A 26,157-nucleotide genomic window follows, 5' to 3' on the forward strand; every position below is an offset into this window, starting at 1 on the left:
GGTACTCAGCTCGTCATGAGATGTTAGCAAGTAAGTTTGCTTGGTCATTCTGTAGTATTTAATTCGCATTCGTTTATGGCGTCTAACTATGTTTTAGATGCCAAAAAGGGTAACTTGTTACTTGCTCTTGGAGTTTGTAATGTTATGGATGGTAGGAGTTGGGGTTTTACGTGACAGGACAAAGATGTTCGTCATGTATGTAAACACAACGCGGTGCATTATTAGGTACGGTAGGGGGACAAGTGTATTTATTGCTAGGCTCATCGGGTTGGGAAGTTGGTGTTATCGTGGTTTTTTCTTAAGTTACTTCAAAATTGCATATTTGAGGGTCTGCCGTCCTTTAGTTATCATAAGATTTCGATATGACATCATGGTTGATGGAGCACAAGTGATGGCATATTTGCGCCGTGGTTTTACATATAAAGACCTTCAGTGCTTAGAATTTTATGCGATTATGGCAGTAAGCCGCATTTATACGAGTATCAAGTTGAAATTGATGGGGAAATTGAGTTTATTCAACTCGCTCAGCTCTGTCTCGAGTTCTTGACCCGCCGTCGTCATCAACCTCAGGTTGGCAATCGTCGGTTCGACAGTCGTATCGTATTCGGGCGTTCGACGCTGTCGACATATTTCATAAAGACCCGGAGTGTGCATTAATAGCCTTCAAATAAACTGACATAAGGTAAAATTAGCGGCTTCTAGGGAACGTCATTATGGAAAACTGACTATTTATGACTGTCCTAGTTACGCCAAATTTTCGGCAATCTCTACATTATCGTGTGATTCGTTAACCACCATCATGTCGAAATCTCTCATGAGATCCATTAAGAATGTCACCAACGGGTACAGTTCAAATCAGATCAAGGTCCGAAACGGTTAGTAGTATCTATTGGCAGGCAGATGTTAGAAGTGACTTGGTTCTTCGGTTGGTCTTCGAGAGGATTTTCTAACATGAAGCTGTAGCGACCAGTAATGATCCCTGGGGTCCGGTGTCTACGGACATGAATGAGATTGCTCAGTGTACATTCGACCCGTAAGCTTGCTGATAAAGTTGGAGTGGATGGCAGAAACTCATAGCGGCTAGTGGTTCCTTTATAGAGATTATGGATATGATCGAGAGGCGATTGAATGACAAAGGAAAGAATTGGCGTCATGTAATGAAGGTTAGTATTTTCGCGAATATTGTGTGGAAATACATCTAATTAACGGTGACGCCAGGCTCTTGTTGTTTTAGACTATTGCATCCATGTGGGATCAGAGGACGTAGTGCGGTGGGCTAAAGATAATACCTTTATTATTAAGACGTTACGTGAGTTTCAGTATGTCGATGAAGAAGGTCGTGATCAGGGAGCAAACGGTACGTATTAAGTGGCTCATGCTTACGTTGGAAAATTGGATGCTGACCGTCGCAATTGTCTAGTCCGTGCGAAGGCGAAAGACCTTACGGTGTTGCTACTGGATGATGAAAGAATTAGATCCGAACGAGCCAGCAGAAGCAATATGCGAGATAAGATGAGTCAGCCAGGTGACAGCATGTTCAATGGAAGTTCACACGCTAGCCCCTCGTATGATCATCGTCCTCCGCGAAGAACGCCCGTTCAGTCCGATTATGATAACGATGAAGATTTCCGAAAGGCCCTGGAAGAGAGTAAACTCACCGCGGCAGAAGAAGAATCTAGGAGGCGTGAACGCCTTACTATAGATGTCGTCGAAGACGAGGACATGGCTCGAGCTATTAAGTTGAGTGAGCAAGAGGCGGTAAAAGAACAACAGAAAGCATATTTCGATACGCAGAACAGTAACTTGTTGTTTAACGAATTTTCTGCCAAGGAGGCTGCTTCCCAGCAGCGTCCACAGCCCACTGGCTATTCTCAGACATCTCCATTCCAGGCATTCCAGGTACAGTCACAGCCAACGGGATATCAGCAGTCGACAACTCCGTTCCAGGCGAAACAATACAGTAACATCAATAATACCGATCTTCTAGTAGATGTGTTTGGGCCGGCTCAGTCTGTATCTCAGCATGTTTCCGACTCTACTGGGCAAAATCCGTACTCACAGCAGCTGTTTCCGGCAGCACAACAGTTCTATCCCCAGAAAACATCGGAATCACCTTTCTCGCAGAATGCATCGCAATCGCCTTTCTCCTCTCAATCACCCTTTAGTACGTCCACTACGTCACAATCGTCGTTCTCTCTCTCGCAGCATACATCGCCAGGCGGATCACAGACATCCTCGCCATTCCTATTTTCGCAGGCTACTGCTCAGCAACCTGTCCAGAGTCAACCCACTGGATACTCGCATAGTAGCCAACCTCGACCGCAGCAGCAGCACCAACCACAGGCGAATATTTTCGGAGGTAATGCCCTCTTTGACCCTGCTGCTCAGTATCCCATGTCAACTGGTTTTCTCCAGAATGCATATTCATCGTCACCCTTCCAGACTTCTACTGGTACAGGTTATACGGGATCGACTGGACAGTTTAACGCGTTCGCACAATCTCCATTCGGAGTACAGAGCCATCACACTGGAATTGGTGGTCCTATGGAGCATGAAGAGGCAGCGACAAAGCGATCGAATAATCCGTTTGCGAAATCTGCTGCCACTAATTCTAACGAAACGAGCTTATTGTAAGGCACTCCTATTGACGAGCTGTTACCTACTAGATGTGCATGTATGTTGAATATCGATAGTTTGAATTCAAGTTGGTGTGCTGTCCTACTTATTCCTTGTAACTTTTGGGTTTGAAGCATTGCTGTATTAATTACGTATTCGCACAACTGTATTTATGGTATTGTACAATGTATTTTTGTAATGTCTGTGGTCACAATTGAACGCATGAGCTGCTAAAGGGTACTTGCTGAACTCACCTGCACTGTAGCGCAACCTCCCATAGGTCTTAACCCGAACAGCACCTTCTTATTCAACGAATAGAAAGCAAGCCGATATGGAATAGTGCGGTGCACATGACCGTTGTCGATATTTCGCATTGTAAACACCGTATTCGGAAAATGCAGTCAGCCATTCCAAAGGAAATAGTCAAATAGATAACCACGTTAAGGCGGTAAGCTATTTAGAAATCTATTGTGCACGTTGCAGTCGATCTTACGATACATTTGGCCCGGATGGGGTCCCTGCATGGCGCCCCCCTCGAGCGAAGCGTCTTGATTATCATGCGCTGAATACCGGCACAGATAGTGAAGGCGACTCTGACGAAGGCCCGCGATCCCGTTCGCGTCGTCGCCTTGAAGTGAGTGAGACAGGTACCGCATTTTCGGTTGACATTATATCCCCTGATGAATCTGCGTCCCAAGTTATCGCAAGCGAATGCTGACATGGATCCTTCCCTTTCGCCAGTCATTCAAAGAAAGCCTTATTTAGCCATGTTTTTATTTTCTAAGTCTTATTTTTATTTGTAGTTATGCTTGTTTCATATTTCGTATTTAATTACAAATTAGATAAGTAAATTTTAATTCTTGTCATCCAGATGCGGCAATCATCAGTCGATCAGAGCAATCGTAGAATCGGGCACGAAATATGGAAACCGTATCAATAACAACAGCTTATGTTGCCTGCATATAAGCTGATCTTTACATATATTAGACCTGCTCATCCGGCTCATTTGCAGAGCAATGTGACCTGGGTTAATACGTATGGATCGCCTGATCGATCTTAAGCATTATACGACAGTCGTATCTAACCCAGTTGCACGGTATATCTCACATTAGTGATGGTGTAATATCTTTTATTCATATTCTCGCCATTCCTGCGAGGATATCACGGATACGGATACGGATATAGCCCATTTCTTACGGATACGGATACGGATATGGATAACTATATGTTGGCTGGATACGGATACGGATACGGATAACGGAAAATCCTTATCCGTGCCGATCCCTATGAGATAGGATTCGAACAAAATTTAAAATAAATGAATAACACTAATCGAGTAAGAGGAGAGGTTGTTGATTGCAAGTTCAATCTGCGTCACGAGTGCACATATGTTCTCGATATATCGAGCCTATCAAGGAGGCCGGGTAATATCGCTTCAGAGTTAATTATTCAGGGGCAGGCCGTGCGAATAATTCCATCGCCAGAACTAGTACGTATTGCGTTAGTTCGGAGTCTTGCGCACGCGGACCGGTGGAAAGTCTGGCCAGAAAATTGCGATTTGAATTATCAATTGCCATTCGAAGGGATCATCCGCGGCTATGGCATCGTGGCTAACCTTCAAGGTGCACAATATTGTGAATACTCGAATGCCGACTGAACATTCATAAAAACCTCACTCAAAATACAGAATTTTCTGACTGCAAGTTTCAACCAGCACGTCACTGGTTTCGAGAGCCCACAAGTAGCTAGCAATGGTTCTCTCCAATAATGAGCGAGGCTGGCTGCTAGCGGTCTGTTCAGGAATTGCTTGTGTGCTAGGCAGTTATATAATCTGCTGTGATTTAGTGCTTCGACGGTTCAAAAGATTTGAGAACTTTGATATCCGGGAGGATAAACGAATTCTCGTGTACGGATTCAGTCTCAGTTCCGGCGTCATGGTATGTAACTATCTTGCAATTGGGAATTAACGACCTAATGATCGTCCATTAATAACAGATCTTGACTTCGATGTACGAGCTACTTCCAGAAGCTTTAGAGAATGTTGTGAATTCGCCTTCGCTCTTCGATCAGCAAACACCATCGGGATTGGTGGTGATGGCCTCCTACGTACTTGGCGTAGCCATATTTGCAGTTCTAAACCTCGTCATTCATGCTGTTTCCCAGCGAAGTGTCGTTCACTGCGCGCATGAAAGTATCGACAACCTTCATGGACACAGTCATACTCATGGCCACAGTCAGTCTCACGGGAATGACTCAGCTGGGCTTGGACTGCAGAGCCATGAGCACTCTCATGCTCACTCTCATTCCACTGAGACACAGAGCCATGAAATTCATAACAGGCCTATCATCGTCGCTAACTATGGCTCCGCTATGTCCGAGCACTCCCCTCTTATGGTGGAAATTACTCGCTCACTTTATGCGGAGGAGAACATGGATTCTAGCGAGACAGAGGCGCAATTGTCTCGCACAAGTTCAGCAAGGTCGTCTCTTCCTGAAGCCATTAGAGTGGACTTTAATAAGTTCGAAAAAGATGCCTCATTTAGCACTTCATCTGCTTCATCGACTGTTATCAATATCAATGACGTCAACGGTGCTGAGTCAACAGTGGTAGCAGCACCCGTACCTACTACCACATTTGCGGACATGCTCTCTATTGGCTTGCAGACTTCTCTAGCCATTTCCCTGCACAAGGTTCCAGAGGGGTTCATAACTTTTGCAACGTCGTACGCCAATCCCGAACTTGGACTGAGTGTTTTTATCGCACTCGCGATCCACAACTTCATTGAAGGATTTACGATTGCGTTTCCCTTATATCTCGCTCTTGGTTCGCGATGGATGGCGCTGGGTGCCGCTTTTGTCCTTGGGGGACTGTCACAGCCCGCCGGTGCTCTAATTGCATGGCTAGTTTTCCGTGGTCAGCAGCCGGAGACCGAAGGAAGCATAGTGTACGGCGTTCTTTTTGGCATCGTCGCCGGCTTCTTAACTATAATTGCACTTCAGATGTTTGCTACCGCTGTTAACTACAGTCGGAAACCAAATGTATGCATCAATTGGGCTTTTGCCGGTATTGTTTTAGTGGGCGTCGCGATGAATTTGGGGGATGTCTGATTGCATAGAGTCTCAATTAACGACGAGTGATGGTACAGTGTCAGTAGGCGAAGGGGTGTTAAAATTCGGATAGAGGAGGGGGGTGTTTTGCCTTGTTTCCTTAGATTTGTTTCTTCATCCGTTCCCTGATGTTGATAGGCATATTTTCGGTTTTTTTCTATGTATGTCTGGTAGTTTTGGGCATTGGGCATAGTTGAGGTTGCTAGGTTTGGTCTACGTCTGACGTACATTAGCTTGGACTTGTTGTTATTGCAATATGGTGGTACGAAAACGATTGCATATTCGGTTCTAGACTGCTTGGTTAGGAGATAGTTTGAGTTTGTGGAGTACTTTATTATGTGATTAGCAAGTGCACTGGCGTGCTGCAATTACCGTCTATCTTGAACAGAATTCTTCCGTTCATTGCGTGGACTCCCGTGGACATGTCCGACGTGTCCCATGGACTTCCGGCTGCAGAGTACAGGACATTGTAAATGCCATACTATGTTGAACAGAGAGGAAATTCTCTCAGTTATCTGAGCTTCAGAGCGCCGTAGCACGCTAACATGCGAGACTGAGCATGACGTGCAACGAGTGGAGTGTACAGACAAGGTATCGGCTTCAGCCGTAGCCGTATTATGTAGGAAGGTTGTAGGTATATTAAGCCGTCCACATAGGCACAGACTACATAGTTTATACCCAAGAGCAAACAGATATTAGTGGGTACAGATAATATTAGACTGGCATTCATTAATTCGTACGTACAGTATCAGTGCGGAGTTTCACATGACCGTACGGCTTGTCCTGAGAAATAAGCCTACTGGTTCCAAATTCTGCTCAGACTTTCCATTGGTTCCTACCTTGGCAGTCTAACATGAAGTGTTGCACTACTACTTCAGTGATTTGTTTGTGCCTTTAGGAAGCGGGTGCTAGCGAATGAACCACGAGATGTTGAGAGCACATGAACAACCAAAATCATGAAGTGAGCTACAGTCAGTGCTAGAGATGCCCAGCCCAGCTGGCTGACAACTATTTTCGTTCCGTTATCATCAATGTAGGAGCTGGCTGCAGAAAATTAGTTTCGTGTATAGGATATCGATCACGCTTATTGGGATGTGCGGATTATTCACACACTCGCAAGCCTGCTTGAGCGTCGCCGTTTCGTGTGGCGCCACTTAATCTTAGATGTGGATTTCTGCGCAAATGGATATTCGAGATCATCAGACAGTGAGTCTATAGATGTGTCATGTAATAGTCTTTCCGACTCTCTCTTTCGAAGCCTGCGCACTTTGATGCCGGCCCTATGTACGTCCGGCAAAGTTTCTGACGCGAGACTGTTGGTAATCATTTCAGCCCTGATATTGGTCTCCTTCAATAAGTGAGTCGGCCTTTTTCTTCGATTTGTACTTTTTTTCACTCTAAAGGTGGCGTGCATTTTTCTTCTGGCTGTGGTTGTCGTAGTGTTGCTGTTACTTTCCATCGTAGTCCAATCTTTTTTGACTGAATATCCGACTGTTGTAAGCGGCATTTTACCTTTTCGATCTCTTTTTAATGTAATGAGGCTTCGTTTGACAATCCTCTCAGACTCCACGCCGTCAGACCGTTTGTTGCTAACCTGCCCGCTCTTGATCCGTGTATCAATGTTGGCAGTCGCATGAAACTCCTCGCTAACGATTCGCTTGGCTTCGATATACGCTTGTCTGGCTAGTGCGGATGATGCACCACCCCCTCGATTTTGCTCTATAGTTGACAATAGTTGGTCATACACTGCTCGTTCCTCCGCCAATATATATAGCAGCATTTGGCATCGCTTGCATAACCTTTGGTCATGTGGGCGAAAAAATAAATAACGAAGTTGTCTATGCGTGCAGGTTAGTTCCTGTTCCTGTACTTGTACCATTTCGCTGTCGCTTTGTCTGTTTATCTCGGCTGCGCAATCGATGGCTTGAGGATTGGCTTCTAGAACCTGTGCTGATAGATCTGAGAATGTAGTGAGATCCATGCCATCGTCGAAAGATTTCTTTCTCAGAGATTCAAAATAACCGAAGGATAGTCGACGAGGGGGGGAATTTTCTCCGCGTTCCACAGCACTACTTTGCTGATTTTGATTCTCGAGGAGAACAGGAGATCGTCGCAAGAGATATGTCCAGGCAGGCATGTTTATGCAACGATCCGCAGCTATACGGTGGACTAGGAATAAACTCTATACCTACACTGCATGAACATAGATAAACCAGTTGCTTCGGAAGAGCGAAGACCACATGCGGGGCTTGAACAGTAAGCTGATCGGCCGGTTTGTAATATTGATTTCCATTTGGACCAAATGGCGAGCGACAGTGCGACGACATTTATTGCCTGCATATTCATAGGCTTTCTGTTAATACGGTTGGTTCGTGATTCCATTGACACCGCCACCGTCATCATTAGTTCCTAATGGGATGGGGACATAACTGGAGCCAGTACGACGTACCGGAGAAGACGCCCAGTTACTCCGGGGATGATTGAGGTCGTTCAAAGTATTGCACCTACACTTACGGTCGAGCAAATACGATATGATCTTGAGCGGACCGGATCAGTCGAGCTCACGATTGAACGTATATTCTAGCTGACGGCGGATTACCATTCGTAAGTTATTCTGGATGTCGACTAGAGGCGCGAAGCAGTATACCAATGAGCCTTAACTAGCCACCGATTAGAGGGATTTAGCACCCTGTTTTGATATCATAGCAGCCACTAAACCCTATTCGAAACAGGTCGTGGGGGTCAAGTCCCAATTAGGAAGTTACGGCGTTGTGCAATCCAAAAAAATTCACGGAGTTAGTGAATTACGTTTAGCAGGAATTTGTTGACTGACTCGCGTCGTCTCTTTTTTATCCGAAACACGCACGAAAATACACACTCGCCCATCGAATACACGACCCTTTGATTTCGTGTGGGGCGACAGATCGGCCTCAAAGTGCCATCAACGAAGCGCCAGACACCTTGATAGCCGCTCTTCGCTTCGACCGCTTCAGCATACTGCATCAGACAGTCTAGCGTCAGTCAGCGCGCATCCCACTCTAGCCTCCAACGATATCGTCGGACTAGATGCTCGATGTCGTCGCTGAAGACACAGCAGAGCCAACTTGGTGACATCCCGAACTTCGCTGACTCCATTGAACTTGATCGAGTCGCAGGTGTGGCAAGATTTGATATATCTGTTGTTGGTGGTTCTCTGATTTTCACTAGAGTTCGGGTTGGGACACTCATTTTCGGGCTCTTGGGCCCCCAGCCTAACGTTTTGTTATATACGTCGTTGCTTTGTATGTAATACACACATTCAATTTGGGCACAAAATAATCCTTTTGTGTTGTGGCCGTTGGGAGGGTGCCTGCACCTACCAGTTGTCCCCCCCCTTTATGGGAGAGCATTGAAATATCATTCAGCCTTCCATACCAAGTCATAGTTACGCTTTCAAAGCTTTAGTGACTTAGAATTATCGATTAGTGACCGCACGCAAACTCCCAACCGGATATCACCAAAAATTCTTAATCGGGAATTTTTCGTAACAGTGAGTAGATTATACTTATAATCGAGGTCCTAATAACGTACTTCACCGCCGAATGAGACAAACCACCGAGTGAGACACTTTTCCACTTCGTTAGTAATCTCTACCTTTTACCGCATTTTTGTCACAACCACATATGGCAAAGAAAAGCGACGAAGGTCAATTAATTCTAGCCCTTCTGGCTATGGAACAAAGTCCTAAGCTAAGCATTCGCGAGGCCGCTCGGATATATTAAGTTAGCCGCGCAACCCTAGCCCGTAGAAGACGCGGTCAACGGCCACGACGCGATACTGTGGCCAATTCGAGAAACGTCACGGATCTGGAAGAATCGATGATTGTTCAATACATCCTGGACCTAGATTCGCGATCATTTCCTCCCCGGATCTCTGGTGTGGAAGATATGGCGAATCGCGTACTTGACGCGCGTGGCGCGTCGCGTGTTGGCACCAACTGGACCTCGAGATTCATTGCGCGGTATCCCGAGCTCCAAACGCGTGTCTTACGCAGGTACGATTACAGGAGGGCCCGATACGAAGATCCTGATGTGATTGGCGGATGGTTTGAGCTCGTACAGAACATGATTACGAAATACGGCATTCACGAGGCGGATATTTACAACTTCGACGAAACTGGCTTTATGATAGGCATTATCTCGACTGGTAAGCGCAGAGCGACGTGGACGTCCGAAAATGGCCCAGCCTGGAGGACGGGAATGGGTCACTGTTATTCAAGGCGGTCAATTCCCAAGGCTGGGCAGTCCCGCCGTACATCATCGTTGCAGGTCAATATCACCTCTCAGCTTGGTATGAAGATACCCAGATCCCGAAAGACTGGGTCATCGCTGTAAGCCCAAACGGCTGGACTACAAACGAACGAGGCCTAGATTGGATTCGGCACTTTGATCAACATACCAAAGATCGATCTAAGGGCGTATATCGCCTCCTAGTCCTTGATGGTCATGAGAGTCACCACTCGACACTTTTCGAGCTCTATTGCAAGGATAATAATATTATTACTCTTTGTATGCCACCGCACTCGTCTCACATCTCCAACCTCTTGATGTGGGTTGTTTCGGGCCGCTAAAGAAAGCGTACGGGCGGCAAGTCGAGGACATGATGCGGGCTCAGATTAGCCACATAAGGAAGGAAAACTTTTTGCGGCGTTCTATGCAGCCTTTCACCCTACTATTACCAAAGAAAACATCCTATGAGGCTTTCGGGGCGCAGGTCTCGTCCTTTTTGATCCATAGAGCGTGATATCTAAATTAGATATCAAGTTGGGCCCAACAACACCTCCTGAAGTGCCTCTTGATCAACCAGCACCTTGGTTCCGAAGACCCCGAACAACCCGATCGAAGCAACCTCGCAAACTGAATATGTTAAAACTCGTATTTCAATCATCAAAATAGCTCGCCAACCTCGATTTACGCAGCTATCGACCAGTTTGCGAAAGGGGCGAAAGGAATGATGCATCAAGTTGCATCACTTCGAGCAGCGAATGAGGCATTAAGCAAACGCCGAAAGGCAAAAAAAGCCCGAATCCGTAAAGGAGGAAGCCTTACTCTACAGCAAGGACAAGTGCTACAGGTCCAGAGAGAAGATGCAGGCCGGAGAGCAAGAACCGCAAGATCATGGGCGTCAGCGCATGACGACTGCGCCAAAGGAACGGCGATGTGGCACATGCGGCCAGCCGGGCCCATAACTCGCGTTGTGAAATTGGGGTAAGAGGGCCCGAGGAAGAGGATCTTGAGTGATTTGAATCGATTTGATAGAAGTGATGGTTGTGTTTACAAGGATTATGGTCAGATAATGATGATCAGGTGTCTCACTCGGTGGTGTGTCTCATTCGGTGGTGAAGTTTTGCGATGTGATAAATTTTATATGAACAAGTGGAAGTGAACAACAATAAGGGTGTTGTGGTGATCCGTTGATCTTACTTCTTGATCATCCGGTCCCAAGGGAATTAAGAGGTCTTTAAATATACAAGAATTCGCACTCTGGGAAATAGCCTTTCTGTGACCCAAATCTGAACGTCGCCGATGATTGATCATTGACAATTCATGTCGTAACTGCTGATCTTTAACTAGTAGTGATTTTCAATTAAATCAGCAGGTGATGTTACCAAGCAATGTATCGGGTAACGATGATCAATCATCAGACTCTTGCTGATGTCAGTCAGAAGAAAGATGGAGTCTCATGTCCAAGAGCACATTATCATGAGACCCGGATGGTAACTGTAATATCCCATCGTTCTGCAGAATTGTCTCGGTCATTGTTTGTAAGGCCATCGCCTTTCTTACGATGGTGCGGCTCAAGTGTAGTTCCGAGTTAACGCTCAATAGGCTTCAAAGGCCTAACTCGTGCTTTCCCACTAGTCTGTTCAAGGTTTAGCCACATGCTATCAGCAAAGCTTCGATCGTCAGATCTGTCTTTTGCTGTGCCGAGTTATACTCCGGTCTCTGCAGAGGGTTACTTTCCTTTTGTGCACTATATTACTCTATTGAGTATATAGTTGATATTTCAACAGTGACGTACGTTAGACGAGTTATTCCTAGAAAGTGATTTCGGCAGAACAGCTATTTGGTTAGTTAGTCTCCGTAAGTCCTCCCCCCTGCAAACATCTACGTAGTGCACCGCAAGGGACACCAAGTATGAATACAGTTTGAATATGGAGTTTTTAGACAGCGCGCCAACGATTTTGTCCTCCATCCCAGCGATCATCAAACAACAGAAACAATGAGACGCGACGAAGCTCATCACGATTATCTATTATCACTAACTTCATTGCAAAGGTAGATGTTAGCAATATGTGTAGTGCGCAAATCCAACTTTTAGCTTCTTAGATGGCAGTCATAGACGACAAGGCGTGGCGAGCTGGAATTGGCCTCCCCTGGCTTCGATTGCTCTATATTCACCAGCTGGTGCGTCGGAGACTGTGAAAGGGCGGGCATCATGGGATTTATAGGTGTGTTCCAGATTCATTTTCTTGCGAGGTAGGAGCAGATGCTTCTGGAATTTTTCTGCACCCTTACCAAGATAGACGATATAAGTAGGCGTAAGCCTCGACTCCAAACCCAGGCCTTCTCATCTCTAGATTAACACCTGTGACCGAGATGCCACGACTGTTCGCCAACTTCTTTAGATCATATACAATCTGTTTGTGGCCTTCGGTGCTCTGGGAGAATTGGTATGTGTTGTGTGACTTGCGATAACTACCATCACTGTCGATCGGGCCAGCAATAACGGCCAGACGCGTGTCTTCATCAGCTTCCATATATTTAGAAGGAATACCGCCGCTTTTGTCGTGGAGGAGGCCGAGTTCGCGAAGACCATCCCGAACAGGGTTCCGGGCGTACCGTCGTGCTTGCGAGCACACGATCCTGTACTGGAAGACATCACTGTTCGTTACATACTCGTTTCTAAGCTCTGTGCCAGCCGGCGTGTCCAAGTTTTCTGCCAAGTAGAGCTTATCATGTGGTGGCCTCGAGCTATCGAGTCGGTAAACGTAAGATTCCAACCAAGGCACGAGTCTCGCGGTCCGAAGCCGCGGCCGTAATTGCCGTAGTATTAACCGTGCCATCACCGAGCCACAGTCCCAAAAAGTATGGATCACCGGGCAGAGCTTGCGGATATGCGGATACGGCGGATGGATCAAGGGCAAGCGGAACACGATAGACCTTCAAGTATTTGCCTTTGACGATCTCGCAGCAGAGTCGCTCATACTCCTCGACTGTCATGGAGACTTCTTCGCCATCGGTGACAGTCAGAGGATCAATCAAATGATGAAGATCGCTTTGCAAAATTTTGAGCGCTAGCTCTGCCTGCTCTTCGGTCTTGAAACGGCGAAGCACCTTCCGAAGCCCACCACAATCACAGTTAATACTATCAAGAGACTCTCGGACAGCCGCAGAACGATCCGCATGCGCAATATCCGGATACATTGACGAAGAGTCAGACAACGGTGAATTCGAGCGAGGCTCGTCGTCAGGCGGAGGCGGCTGCGATGATGGGACATATGAATGAGTAGACTGGGAGCTCGGAAGGTCTAACTCCACAAAAGGCTTCTCTGGGAAGGAGTACTCGGCTGGGAGCACATTAGGATCCCCTGAGAAAGAGTTAGCAGGACGAGGCAGCGTCAAGGCTCGAAAGACAAAGCACATACCACTCGTCGATGTCAAACACGTCATCTGTAGAACCGACGTCCTCGAACACCTCATCCGTAGAATCAACCTCCTCGGCTTCGGCTCTGCGTGTAGAAAGTTGCTCCAAGTAGCTATCCATAGAGTCATAGATGGCCTCTCTGGCCTCTCTGACCAGACCAGGAGCATGCGCGAGCACAAGATAGTCGTCGATATATTTAGAATATTTGTCCTGGTGACCAGGATGATAGCGCTGGTCGAGGACCGTCTCGATGTACGCGTATAAACGGCAGCCGGCTGTAGATGGTTATCACCATGCACAAGATCTTGATAGAAGTAGTCACTCAAAATGTCCAGGTGGAGATCGCAGGCTTCCTTTACCGGCAGTTGTCGGTCACAGCGAGTAAACCAGGAGACAGATTTCTTGAGATGCAAGGTCGTGTACCGGTCAGAGTAAGTCGATGATCCGGAGTGCAGGTGAAAGAGGACGTTGCACGGGAATCGAACTCCGTATACATGATCTCCTTCAACTGACCGGTAGCAGGTGGCGCAACACCAAGGCAAAGTGATGGACGATTTCCCGCATCATAGAGATAATCGTCAGGTTGGACATCTCCGACACGTTTGACACCGGTAGTCGTGCGTACGAGTGTGTCTGACGCGAGGCACTGAGACGACTTCATCTCGAGAACCTTGCCCTGAGGAAGTAGAAAATCAGCGGGAACAGCAGCAGTGGGGACAGGCGCGGATATATATAATCAGACGACAGGCACAGATAACAGAAATAGCCCGCGGTCTGGCGACAGGTGAATTCGTGTTACGCGTAGTTCGAGATTGAGTGATTTGTTCAGCTGAGATTGCAGTTCCGTGTTCCGTGCGCGCCGCCGTCACGTCTCGGTTCGGCCGCCATCGAATCAAGAAACGCAATACGAAGAGTGTGCGGCTCAAGTGGTGAGCCCAGCCAAGCGCATGACACCAAGTGCATGACAGTGCACACCGAGAGGCAATGAATTAAGGGCTGCCGGCGTCAGAGGATCAGTTACGATTCAACAAACGCCTGTTTCCCATATCTGGGTTCGGCTGCAAATCACGGGTTCAGGGTGCATTCTGGTGTTACAGTATCATAAGAACGCGTCTTACTCCAGACCCGGCCATCAAAGCTCTTAGACGCTTCTGCACAGTGTTGAATGCCACACCAGCTGCAGGCTACACAGGCGACATAATCTCAATTTGCAGTCATAAGGAGCCGCAAATCGCAAACAACCGTCACTAAAGCGTTGACAGAATTGACATGACTCGACTTACATAATGACGAGGAAAATAAGGTCGGGATCATTAGTTTGTCGCATAATTTCTACATGTTTTATGGACTAAGTAGTTAGTTGAGCTTCATGTGTTCTGAGATGAATTGTGATGTCGGCTCCTGAGTAGTATGGTCAGTATATCCGCGCCGCAGCTTAACACTGCCGTCCTACACCGTCCTACACTGATGACGCGCTAGGCTGCCCTCGTTTCCCCGCTTACGAATTACCTACCTACTGGACTGTCAAGTATCTGTCAGGCTCGAAGTAGGAGGCATATTAGACCTTCTTGGTACTAATTAATGGGAGCTTGGAGACTTCGCTTCTCACTATATTGCAGCCGGGCAGTTGCAGCCTCCAGCAATATGATCTTGTCGGTGCGCCATTACAACTGCATGAGAAATTCTCTACGTCACGGATTTGGTGATCAAGCATGTCGTAGAAGTTCAATCGATGTCAATTTGATTTGTTGTGATCATGCAACACTGATGAGCAAGATCATTGCACTCCTTTTTGTTCCTGACACTACTTAAGAGATATACCTGAGATGAAAGCACTGCAAAGTCACGAACACAATTACCAGTTCGGTACTAGATGTTAGAGATGGTACTGTTAGAATTTCGATGTGTAGTCAACATCTAGCGTTACAAGGAAACTAGCTTTCTCTTCCGGATACTGTTTTAGCTTGTGATACTTATATCGCTGGCTGGCAGTTACATCGTGTCGACGTGGCGGGGTTTGAGACAAGGTGGGCCCACATAAAGAGACACGTACCTGAGAAAAATGACATTCAGCATTATATGAACATTGGATATCTAATATTAGCATATAGATGATGACAAGGACTGCAGAACCGCAATTGACACTAGCAGGCACCATGCGAACTCACACATTTGAACCGGACACGTCAAAGGAAGTCAGAAAATCCCAATGTGCTACAACTCCACAACCATCAAATGGTCCAACTCCTGCCGAAGCTTGTGAATCGTGTTATCTGTTATCGTTTTATTCCCAATCAGCCTTAAACGTTCCAAGATCGTACATGTAAACGTAATTCTCTCTGTAGCATCATCTCTGGGGTTCAGGTCTGTGAATGACAGTCCATCACACACAGACAGGTCAAGAGATCGCAACCACTGATCTGCTCTGTAAGTCACAAGAATCGCTTCAAGAAGTACACCCTGTTGGCGAAACATATCCGCCGACAAAGCACAGAAAATATTCCGCTGCGCATCAAGTGTGCCTGATAGATCTAGTTCACTGACATGGGAGTCTTTATGCAAACTGTCATATTGCATAATTACTTCAGCCGTGGGCAAAGGAGCACGAGGATCTCCTACAGTCGAATCCGAGATCGTTAACTTTGTAACTGACGCAGGCAGGACTGGCAAGTGCCGAATTCGAGTCCACCGCATGCACACTTCCCGCAAGTTTAAGTTCCGCCGGAAGTCAAGTGGAACGTCGCCATGGCCAATTTGAATTGCAACGTTCGAACATTCAAAGAGCTCTAGATTCCCTGCCATGGATAGAAATCTCACAAGCGAGACTTGATCAATCGTGATATTGCCTCTTGGATGGCGAACAAAGGACGCCTTCTCATGTCTCTCAACTGGTGAAAGGGTCATGTCTTTCCATTGATAGCCGTTCAGTGAAATTGCTTCTAGCTTCGGAAGAGAGAACTTCCGGAATGGATTCGACCCTTTCAAGAATTCGATCGTGCGTTCTTCAGCTGTCAGATTGCACAGCGAATAAACCGCGCGGATACTGCGGAGACTGTTTACCGCCCCTAAGTCCAGAATATCTAGCAGCCCCGAGAGATTAACTATTTCGATTGTGACTTCTTGTAATCGTTCCAAGAACCCATACATTTCGTCAAAATAAGCCGCCTTGGACGCGAACAGCATTGTGTAGCATTCTAGATGCAGGGTATGCAAACTGGGTAGTAATCTCGCGTACTTTAAATCCGATGTCATCTTGAATAGTGCATTTAACAGCGTGCCGTTCCTGGAGAGACACTCGTTGTCACGAAAATCGCGGTCTGGAGGATAACCGATTGAAATCTGTGTGACTTTGCCCTTACCGCGTTTGATACAATTTTTAAGGACACAATCTGCTATTGCAGGGCCGCGACATCGTCGAAAGTCCAGGACAGTCCACAGGCTGGATGCGTCTTCGATAAATGTACGCCATGATTTACATACTAGTTGTAACCGTGCGGTCTCGGGGAAGGAGAGATATCTGAATATCTGCAGGATGATCTCCGTGGGAAATACACGAACAAAATTGTGGGATTTGGAAGTCGGTTCTGGCGATGAGGTTGGCTTGTGAAGCAACTTCTGAGTAATCTCTCCTGCATACAAAAATGCCTACTCAAAGAATTAGCGACTGACGCAATAGAGTGGAGGACAACGCTTACTTCCGGATTCTTGGAATCAAGCAACGTAATCAGACGTGCATCTTCAAACGCCAATTGAAATTTGCCGAGCTTCTCGTAACATCGTGCACGCTTTTGCAGCAAAGACAATGTGGCCCTCTCAGACATATGAATATCCTAGCAATCATGTTATAACCGTCGCTATAAGTGATACAGCGTACGTATGATACCTCACCCAAACGGTCGATTTCCGTGTTCAAAGAGGCCAGGTCCAGATCTGTCCCTGGCACATCCGCAATACCCGTTTTGGATACCTCCATCGACATAGAAATTACTACCACGGCTCATCCGTCTAGGTATCATTACCAGGAATGGGAGATTCTAAATAGGAGTAGTTCTTTGTCCTCAGTCACAGTTCCTTAAACTTATTACTTTATGACCGATGAACGACACATCGGGCAAGATGTACCAAAGACATTCACCGCAAATTCTGAACGACGATTTTTAAAACGCGAAGAATTGTGGTCATATGAAGGAAAGCGAACCTGCGCTACAAAACCAGGCACTCCATAAGGGTTCTCAATCACAACCACTTTAGATTCCTATCGGCCGCACGTGTATTACGTAACAGCGTCATGCTCTACCAAATTGTATTAGCTGAGTACAATTGTTAGTCGACCTCTTCAAACCCATACATACGTTAACGGTCACGCTTACTAAGATACTGCTATTCTTTGTTCTGTCGTTTTCGTTTTCTTGTCTTTAGACATTCGTATGGGTGTGGTTTAAGCATTTGAAATTATGTTGTTTGCCGCCAGACGCAACGCTCGTAAAATTCTCAGCCGAATTACAATAACCTGCGCGACGGGATTATCCCAAGTGTAATCGCTCGAAGTGGATGTCTGCGGTCTCGGTGCAGTCGAATTAGGAAGCATTAAACTGAGACAATCCCAAAATGCACAAAGTATTAAGACAAACTTTGACCGTATAACGGGCGGTGTTTGAGGACTCGCACCTTGACCCAACACATGGATATCTCCCCATCTGAGTTTGCGGGAATATTGAAAGAAATAACATACATGGACACGCAATAGATAACTATCACTTGAGCGATAAGGTCTAGTAGTCAGATATGTACAAATAAACTCAAGTCCCTCCAGGAATAAGTCCCCCACGCCAGTTAGGCATTAACACTATATGCATCTCTAAAATCCAAACCTTCGATCAAACTTTGACCGCCGCATGCTTACTGTAACTTCTGATTGTAGGACCCCATTTATAGAACACGAATGGAAGTGGCACTAACAAGGCACTGATGCAAGCCATGATAGTCAAAGTCCAATGCGATCCCATGTTCCTATAGAACGGGATACCGACGACAGTCATAACACCAGCTATTAGGTACCGCACGAAAGTGACAAGGGTGAGGGCGGATGCGGCATAGATCTCATAGGAATCGATCACGTACATGTAAACCATGAGGAAAACGCAGAGCACGCCGTAGCCAAAGAGCGCGGAAGCAATTAGAGGTGACCAGATACTGACCGATGGCTATTCAGCAGTTAGCGAAGTGATCCAAGAAAAATTCCCATTCATGGTACGTACATAATCGGTCCATCCCATCCAAAATAACGATACAGGAATTGATATCGATCCTCCAAGCATTCCGAACCATAAACGCACTTCGGGATCCAAGTTCTGTCGTCCTGCAGCACGCACTTTTGCCAAATCCTTTTCCGTAATGCGATAAATAGGATATATCAGAAGTGCAGGCAGACATGTGCCAATATAAATACCAAGAAAACAGACGTTTGTGAGACCCTGCGATATCCCATAGACGTCCTTAAAAATGAAAGTATATCCATCCAGGAAGGTGAACAGCACAATGTACAACACCGTAATGTATAGGGTCATCAGAATAACAATCGGCTCTGTCGCCATAACAAACGGTCTGGTCAAGGCAACTTTCATGCGCATTGACAACGTACGATGAGTAACCTCTAACTCGGCTTTGTATCGTTCGTCGGAGGTGAGTTTTCGGATTTCTTGCGCCTTCCATTGTAGAATTAAAGGACCGGACAACTAGTGCAATGGCACCAACAATGAGTGTGGTCATCATCTTCCGAGCTATGCTGAAGTTTTTGGGATTGGCAGGGTCATTTGGACCGTCCCAGCTGACAATAAATATCTGCTCCGACGGGCTCGTGCAGCAAGAATCTGGTTTCTCGAGCACTTTTGCACATGATAGTATAGGGGTGGTGTGCTCTTTTTCGAGATCAGAACCAGGTGGATTGGAAACAGCGTCAGGGGCGGGAGAATCTCTGGACGAGGAAAAGTCTTCGTCCACAGCGTGTTTCTCGCGGTCGGAACCGATCAACCTGTGAATGGAACTTCGAAGGTATCGATATTGCAAGTATGATTGCATTCTGTTGCCTATGTTATTACTGCGTGTCTATAGTCGTCGTCGTGGTAGATGTTCTCCCATCACTTTTGGGGATGAAGCGTGAACGATATATCCGGTCTCGATGCCCACGTATGAGCAAGATGCGCAGAGAAAGACCAACGGATTTAAGCACAACGAGCGAGAATCCTGGTTAGTTCCGAAAGCGAGTTTCGTGGGAAACAATCTCCAGTGGGAAATTCGATAAACCCCGGATACATTTAAAACAAACGTAATTACTCAGCGTATCCTGCTCGGTGCCAACAGCATCTTTAGTTGTGAGTTTGGCTCTCGGATCGGGCCGGTGAATTGTCGGATTCCTCCTCTGGCCTTGGCTCCGTCTACCCGCCAATAACCGCGGACATTAAGTCCGATGCCAGCCGAACTGGGGTTAGCTCGTCCTCTGTGCTTGCACAGCTGCGCTCCTCCAGTTCCAATGTTATAATATGACGTCTACGTCTCCTAAGTTGAGGAAGGCGGTTGTTTGATATGCCTGTTTGGGCAACAGGTCAGTCGGGAGAGGGAGAACGACGTTTTCATTCTGCTTCGCGCGCGGGATTCTCGGTAGCATAAAGGATAGGATGAGAGCGTCAAGAATGCTTCGGTTCTAGTAAATACTGCTACGGAAAGATGAGATTAGACTAAGAAACCGGAGACTGCTGTATCTTGATCTCCGATATCTGAATGCCGACGAGAAGCGCCACTCGGTATTCATGGCAAAAAGCGGGAGAGAAAATTTCCTGGGCAAAGCCACACGGCGTACGGCTCGAAGACATCTCATTATTTACACGCGGTTCTTTTGGTGCAATCGGTAAGGAGTTTTATTATTTCGTAGGGTCACATGACCCACACCATTTAGCTGTCACCACGACACCCTCAATTTTCAACATACCTGCCACAGAGAGAGGCGATTTCCCACCGAGAGCCAACATTGCCAAAACTTGGCCTGTACCAGTTGGCCCAGAAATAACGGAAGAGTCTCGGCTGGCCAATTGATCTGCAGTATTCAAGCATCTCTCTAATCGACGATGCATGAATTTCTTCATAAGACTCGTACACGAGACTCGCCGGCGCGCTGTTCTTGTCGCAGACAACCTTCGGCAACAATGTGTCATGAAGCTCTGACTTCTGAACCGCATCCAAGCCTGCATTTCGCAATGCCGTGAACCACTGCGTCAGTCTGCGTCCCCTCTTGCCTTCGTCATGGAGACTGCGCGTGTCCAGTAGAAAGAGATACTATGTCGTACTCGGTGAGCACGCAATAAAGCTCGTATCCGTGTTCAACGTTGCCCCCTTCCTTCTTCGACGCTTTCTGCCACAACTTATTAGCAGCCATTCCTACTCCCGAACTATCAAAATTATTCCTCGACGCACTCTGTCACGACACTTTTTGCAGGTCTTGAAACCGCGGCCACTCATGCCGGAGTACATTTGCTGAAGCTCCTGAAGCGTGTCACAACAACTTGCGTGCGACATGCTGCACACTTTTGACAGTACTTAGAGTCTACAACTCTTACTTGAAGCTCGTCCATTGTGCAATCGTCTAAGTGGATTGAAGCGGTGGAATAATAGAAGTATTTAGTGTTGTAAGAGAGCGAAACTGAGTAGATGGTCGTGGGCAATGAAGAAAATTGATGAGCGGTTGGGGAGGGTGAAGAAAAATGAGCAGCGGTTGTGATGGGCTGCGAAGAATGTAAACATAAAACGCGCCATGCGAGAATTTGTAAACAAGGGCAAGGGTATGTATGCGTCAAAGAGGAGAGTTGAGACTAGACTATATGCGGAATAGTGTACTGCTGATACGGTACCGTTCACAAGTACCCGGCAGATGTCAAGTCAAGGGTAAGGGTAATTTTCTTGCCAGCTGCACAAACATAAGGCAGAAAGAATGTTAGGGCAAGGGGATCTAAAGAATCTCACGGACAACTGGATTTCCGCTAGAACTATTGTGGAATGGTTGCAAACCTACTTCGGTTACTGCGAACTACAACGGGTAGTACTCTAGGGTAGGGGTTCAGCAGGTTTTACTTAAAGTTTCCTTAAAGTTTTGACACCAAAACTAGCAAGAATAGAGTCAAGGTTATTGCGTGTTCGGGAAGTTCGCCGTCGCATTGCATTCCCAATTTGACTTCCCTAAATTAAATCGCGACCCTCGCAGTCTTTCCTTCCAGCCCTGAGCTCTCCTTGGACGGATGTCCAACAGAGACTGGTGTTAAGCCACTATAGGGGTGTAAACGAATAAAATTTTTCCTCATTCCATTCGTTATTCGTATTCGCAGAATTTCCGTTTATTCGCAACGAACAAGATTGGGAGCGTCGAATAAGAATGACCAATATTATTTGTAATTTTGCCAAGAGTCAGACTTTAATTTAGCCAATCATGACGCGTCAATGAACAACTGAACGACGCGTATTCTACAATTTTTCAATCCCTTGGAGATTAATCCAATATCCTGAGGTATGGCCAGGGTTAGGATTTATCAAATTTTTGAAATGATTACGTAAGAATCCAGCAACTAAACGAAATGCACCATACGAATATTCGTAGTTATTCATTATACGTGGACAACCCTAGAGCCACTAGTATTCTCGGCGTGGGCTTACGGGTTACGGCAACGAAATGACAAGTTGCAGATAATTGATAGACGGTTTACTCGCCAACGTACAGAAGAACGCGAAAGAAACTTAAAGATTTTTGATTTGCGGAGAATTGGCGAGCACTCCCGCCGACGAAAAAAATGCCTTTGGATTCGGTCGACACGTCTGTTTGATGATTACATTAAGGACATTCAGATGGATCTCAGCATAAAGAGCAATAATATATTTGTAGCATATGATAAATTATCGAATCGTGATATATATAGCTAGTAGGGGTAAAGTGTTGTGCTGACGTTAAGTCACTAGGTGAAAGATATAATTGGCACGGCACTCACACCCGCTTGTTACTACGGTAGCAAGTTGTGAATCTTCGCGGAATCGGAATCAGGCCTATACAACTAAGTCAAATATATAAATGATAACTGCGAATTAAGATGAATTCCAATTACTGCTACTGAGCCATACAATTCATTACATAGTGCTATTAATTATTAATCGAGTAAATATTACACATTAGAGTCGCCCTGTCCAGCGCGACCATATCCGAAATTAGGAACCCCATGACTCCCACCAGAGAGTAATATCATCAGTCGTTAATTGCGAAATGATAAATCAAACAATTGAGAACATTTAGACAGCAGCCGTTTCGTTGTTGACAGCGGTCTCAGCGGAGTGACGTTCCCCGGCTGCCGTCTCAGGAGACTCTAGGGCAGCCTGCTTCTCAGTGAAAGGTAAAGTCGAGGCGATTGGGTGCTTGAATCCGCGCTCAAATGCAAGCCCAAGACGTTCGACCGAGATCTTTCTGCTGGCGTAGACAAAATAAGAGCAGAGAATTGGCAAGGTGATAACATCGAGAACACCGTAGAATGCAGCTTCGGAGTCCGGAGCGATGACGTTACCACCCTCCGAGAGACCCCAAGAGATCGGGTACAAAGTCCAAATGAACGAGATACCGCAAAGCATCACGAGGAAGTGCTTGTGGACATCTGAGCCCAGTTCCTTGGCAGCCGTGCGTGCAACAAAAACAAGGTGGTACATGACCAGGAACCAGGCGACTACGCCGAAGGTGAAGTATCCCCACTTATATGTTGATGGCACGAGTGCCCCAATCAAGACAGAGACAACATAGATTTCCTGGGCACCAAGAGTGAAGAGAATAGTCGGCCAAGCGACGCCAGAAAACAGCAAGACATTGGTGAGGATCAACGGGGAAACCAAGAACCATCCCACGTATCTAGTATTGTTAGCCGATTGGTCAAACGTGTTGCGGGCGTATAAAGAGCGAACTCACCTTGCGTAGAAGATTTGGCGTACCCCGCCACCCATATAGTGGGAGAACTCTGTCTGAATACCGGTACTACCGAGATTCGACGCCATGGTGAAATAGGTCAAAGCTGCAAAGAAAGCAGCCCCGATACTAAAATAATGGAAGATACGCTCCTTGCGGGGAACGAAAGCCGCCGAGACAACATAGGCAAGAGCTGTAACAGAGAAGATACAGAAGGCAGTCCAGTACCAATTACTGCCATGATCTGTCAGGCGGATGGTGACGCCGGAAGCGACAGGATTGATGGTGACGGCCTCGTTGCCGCGAGATAGTAACGTGGAAGACATTCCTTTGTTGTGAGGCTTGAGAAAATAGTGAATTGTGGAGTACAGTCAATAGTCAACGAGAAGAATAATCGGGTCAGCATGGTGCGGACGGAGAGCGTTATTATATAGATAAATTGGACTGTGTATTGAGGATGGGCTAAACTCAGGGGGGGTGCACTAGGTACGCCACAGGCTGCGGCTGATGAAGTGCCGATTGCTGTATAGATTGATTATGGCAAGTTCTGGAATGCGCCACACATTTCCTGGAGTCAGCGCCGCAGTGGCTAATGCATGATGCATTAGCTGTCCCGCCACATCCGGCCGTAGCTGAACCACGGACAGGAACGGCACGGCTATGCAGCGTGAATGAGCAGCAGTCAGTAAGCAACGACGCATTGTCAGTGTGACCGACCTCGCTAACCTGCTCAGTTGTTTGACGTCATCGGCTGGTGCTCGCGGTGGCCTGACGAGTCAGCAGCTAGAATCCGATCAAGTCCGGCGGAGCGTATGGCACAACTAATTATTAGCGTAAGCAGATTCTGTCGGTCGAACATTCGAGAGCAGGTCACCGTCGCTGCAATCGACAATCTTACACATCCGAGAAAGCCGACCAGCGTTTGCATGGGCGAGCGCAGGAACAGGTCATCCAAGTCAAGTCAGTTTGCCGAGAACTGGCCCGCCAGGATGGGCTCGTGATGTAGTTAATTCAGGGGCAAACATGACGTCATAAGCACCAACCGTACGGTCCGCAAGCAGCGTAGGACTGTGGAGGAATCGAGCGGACCGAATTGCTTGCTAATAATCTGGTTCAGTGTGATTTATACCAACAATTATGGTTTATCACACTCAGCAAGGTACCAGGCACCATGTGACTGTTCCGTGCTTTTTGTAATCACATCTAGCAACAGTTCCTGGCCTTCGGAGGAGTCGCGGACGACTGAGAGACATGTGGCAAAGCGCGTGAACTCATACGGTTTCCGACAGTCCCCGCTGCCTGCTTTGCCTTGAATTAATGCCGAGTGGTCAGTGGAACAGGTCTTGAACTCATCGCTCGACGTCATATCCGTGAGCTCCATTGCCGCCTCGCCATCACCGTTGCCGTCGGCCGTCGTTCCCGTGGCTTCCATGATCGCGATCTCATTGTTGGTCACGGAAGTAGTTTCCCGTTGTGCAAGTATTATTCCGGTTTTGTCTAATATATAAAGCTGCTCGTTCTGTCTTCTCTGTTTGTGTCTGCATCAATCATTACCACCAGTCGTTTCCATTCCGCAGTCAAACCAAGTACGTTATTCTTCATGCCCCCAGCAACCATGAATATGCTTCTCGAGCGTGGCGGTAACGAGGCGCTTGATGTTAATCCAAACTTCGGGACTACAATTCATCTTGTCACCGACGGCTCCAACTGGTACTGGACAGTCTTCAGTATCATGTCCGTCACAGCACTAGCCTATGTCGTGGCTGCGTACTTTGTCCCTCGCAAGGAGCGCTTCTTCCACTACACATCAATTGCTGCTACCTTGTTTTCCGCTGTTGCTTACTTCTCGTTGGCGTCTAACCTAGGCTGGACAGGTGTCCAGACTGAGTTTTCACACTACCAAGATGGTGGGATCCGACAAGTCTTCTATGCTCGCTATATCGGGTGGTTCCTTACTTCGCCACTGCTTATCATTAACATGGCTTTCCTTGCCGGTCTCTCTTGGCCCACCGTCTTGTTTATGGCCGGTATGCAAGAGATCTACGTTGTTGGCGGGCTCATCGGCGCGCTTGTCCCTTCGAGCTACAAATGGGGTTACTTCACTTTTGCAGTCGCTGCTTTCTTGCTCGTGTTGTACAATCTCGCGTACGTCGCCGTCCAGTCTATCCAGACATTGCATTCTGCGACTGCATACGAAAAGCTGACCGCATACTTCCGCGTTGTGGTCGGTTCCGTCGGTCTCATTTATCTCTTGTACGCCATTTCTTGGGCCCTTTCTGAAGGGGCCAACGCTATCTCACCCACCTCCGAGGGAGTCTTCTACGGTGTTTTAGATATTATGGCTTTGCCATTACTTAACTCTGCCGTGTTATACTTGACCCGCCGGGTAGACTTTGCTGAGCTTGGAGTTACCATCCCTGAAGGTGTCACCAAGGCTTAAAATGCTGGACTTATAGCGATGATACTCATGACTTAAACTTTATATGATTTTTTGGATATGGTAATTGTCGTACAACCATCAATAATGTCTAATGATTCTTTGCGGCGTTGATAGTAATGCGAAATTATTGAAATCATTGAAAGAGCGATTGATTATCTTCTGTTCATATCTTTGCCGCCGTTTGAAAACTGAACACGCGTACTTGTGCGAATATTACCTAATATGTGATCACTCACGTTTGTAATATTTTATCGTGAGAAATGTGATCAAGGTGTGACGGTCAACGTTAAACATCCTCGAGAATGTAATAAGATAAACATTACTACGA

The 26,157-nt window shown here is 46.7% G+C and overlaps 10 protein-coding genes across 10 annotated transcripts; 4 read left to right on the forward strand and 6 right to left on the reverse strand.

The window, feature by feature from the left end:
- The first annotated feature begins 15 nt into the window (after positions 1–15).
- On the forward strand, positions 16–812 carry POJ06DRAFT_86121 (uncharacterized protein). The gene is made up of 2 exons (XM_056191665.1): positions 16–682; positions 745–812. The coding sequence occupies exon 1, from the start codon at positions 98–100 to the stop codon at positions 545–547; it is 450 nt and encodes a 149-aa protein (XP_056044451.1). The 5' UTR covers positions 16–97; the 3' UTR covers positions 548–682; positions 745–812.
- On the forward strand, positions 662–2,857 carry POJ06DRAFT_250147 (uncharacterized protein). The gene is made up of 5 exons (XM_056187256.1): positions 662–875; positions 964–1,033; positions 1,085–1,163; positions 1,219–1,357; positions 1,421–2,857. The coding sequence occupies exons 1-5, from the start codon at positions 800–802 to the stop codon at positions 2,632–2,634; spliced, it is 1,578 nt and encodes a 525-aa protein (XP_056044452.1). The 5' UTR covers positions 662–799; the 3' UTR covers positions 2,635–2,857.
- Positions 2,858–4,221: 1,364 nt separating this feature from the next.
- On the forward strand, positions 4,222–5,980 carry POJ06DRAFT_86255 (Zinc/iron permease). Its single transcript, XM_056191666.1, has 2 exons — positions 4,222–4,553; positions 4,612–5,980. Exons 1-2 carry the CDS (start codon positions 4,368–4,370, stop codon positions 5,722–5,724), a joined length of 1,299 nt encoding a protein of 432 aa, XP_056044453.1. The 5' UTR covers positions 4,222–4,367; the 3' UTR covers positions 5,725–5,980.
- Positions 5,981–6,829: 849 nt separating this feature from the next.
- POJ06DRAFT_237165 (uncharacterized protein) lies at positions 6,830–7,861 on the reverse strand (the record flags this gene model as incomplete). Its single annotated transcript, XM_056185941.1, has 1 exon — positions 6,830–7,861. The coding sequence occupies one exon, from the start codon at positions 7,859–7,861 to the stop codon at positions 6,830–6,832; it is 1,032 nt and encodes a 343-aa protein (XP_056044454.1).
- Positions 7,862–12,277: 4,416 nt separating this feature from the next.
- POJ06DRAFT_274773 (uncharacterized protein) lies at positions 12,278–14,263 on the reverse strand (the record flags this gene model as incomplete). The annotated part of the gene is made up of 4 exons (XM_056189629.1): positions 13,834–14,263; positions 13,401–13,685; positions 12,768–13,354; positions 12,278–12,715 (listed from the first exon to the last, which is right to left on the reverse strand). Exons 1-4 carry the CDS (start codon positions 14,069–14,071, stop codon positions 12,278–12,280), a joined length of 1,548 nt encoding a protein of 515 aa, XP_056044455.1. The 5' UTR covers positions 14,072–14,263.
- Positions 14,264–15,423: 1,160 nt separating this feature from the next.
- On the reverse strand, positions 15,424–17,636 carry POJ06DRAFT_86295 (uncharacterized protein). The gene is made up of 3 exons (XM_056191667.1): positions 17,294–17,636; positions 17,106–17,240; positions 15,424–17,055 (listed from the first exon to the last, which is right to left on the reverse strand). Exons 1-3 carry the CDS (start codon positions 17,387–17,389, stop codon positions 15,625–15,627), a joined length of 1,662 nt encoding a protein of 553 aa, XP_056044456.1. The 5' UTR covers positions 17,390–17,636; the 3' UTR covers positions 15,424–15,624.
- Positions 17,637–18,287: 651 nt separating this feature from the next.
- POJ06DRAFT_195857 (MFS general substrate transporter) lies at positions 18,288–19,136 on the reverse strand (the record flags this gene model as incomplete). Its single annotated transcript, XM_056185004.1, has 2 exons — positions 18,288–18,614; positions 18,669–19,136. Coding segments are annotated over 2 exons (795 nt in total), but the record flags the coding sequence as incomplete, so codon positions are not given.
- Positions 19,137–20,282: 1,146 nt separating this feature from the next.
- On the reverse strand, positions 20,283–21,035 carry POJ06DRAFT_300405 (uncharacterized protein; the record flags this gene model as incomplete). Its single annotated transcript, XM_056190712.1, has 4 exons — positions 20,283–20,713; positions 20,751–20,815; positions 20,878–20,946; positions 21,021–21,035. 4 exons carry the CDS (start codon positions 21,033–21,035, stop codon positions 20,380–20,382), a joined length of 483 nt encoding a protein of 160 aa, XP_056044458.1. The 3' UTR covers positions 20,283–20,379.
- Positions 21,036–22,875: 1,840 nt separating this feature from the next.
- POJ06DRAFT_188040 (uncharacterized protein) lies at positions 22,876–23,715 on the reverse strand (the record flags this gene model as incomplete). Its single annotated transcript, XM_056184784.1, has 2 exons — positions 22,876–23,335; positions 23,393–23,715. Coding segments are annotated over 2 exons (783 nt in total), but the record flags the coding sequence as incomplete, so codon positions are not given.
- A 780-nt stretch (positions 23,716–24,495) lies between these two features.
- POJ06DRAFT_86326 (uncharacterized protein) lies at positions 24,496–26,062 on the forward strand. Its single transcript, XM_056191668.1, has one exon. The coding sequence runs from the start codon at positions 24,990–24,992 to the stop codon at positions 25,827–25,829; it is 840 nt and encodes a 279-aa protein (XP_056044460.1). The 5' UTR covers positions 24,496–24,989; the 3' UTR covers positions 25,830–26,062.
- The last annotated feature ends 95 nt before the right edge of the window (positions 26,063–26,157 follow it).

Source organism: Lipomyces tetrasporus, assembly GCF_029532465.1.
Source record: "Lipomyces tetrasporus strain NRRL Y-64009 chromosome Unknown POJ06scaffold_4, whole genome shotgun sequence".
NCBI classification, from domain to species: domain Eukaryota; kingdom Fungi; phylum Ascomycota; class Lipomycetes; order Lipomycetales; family Lipomycetaceae; genus Lipomyces; species Lipomyces tetrasporus.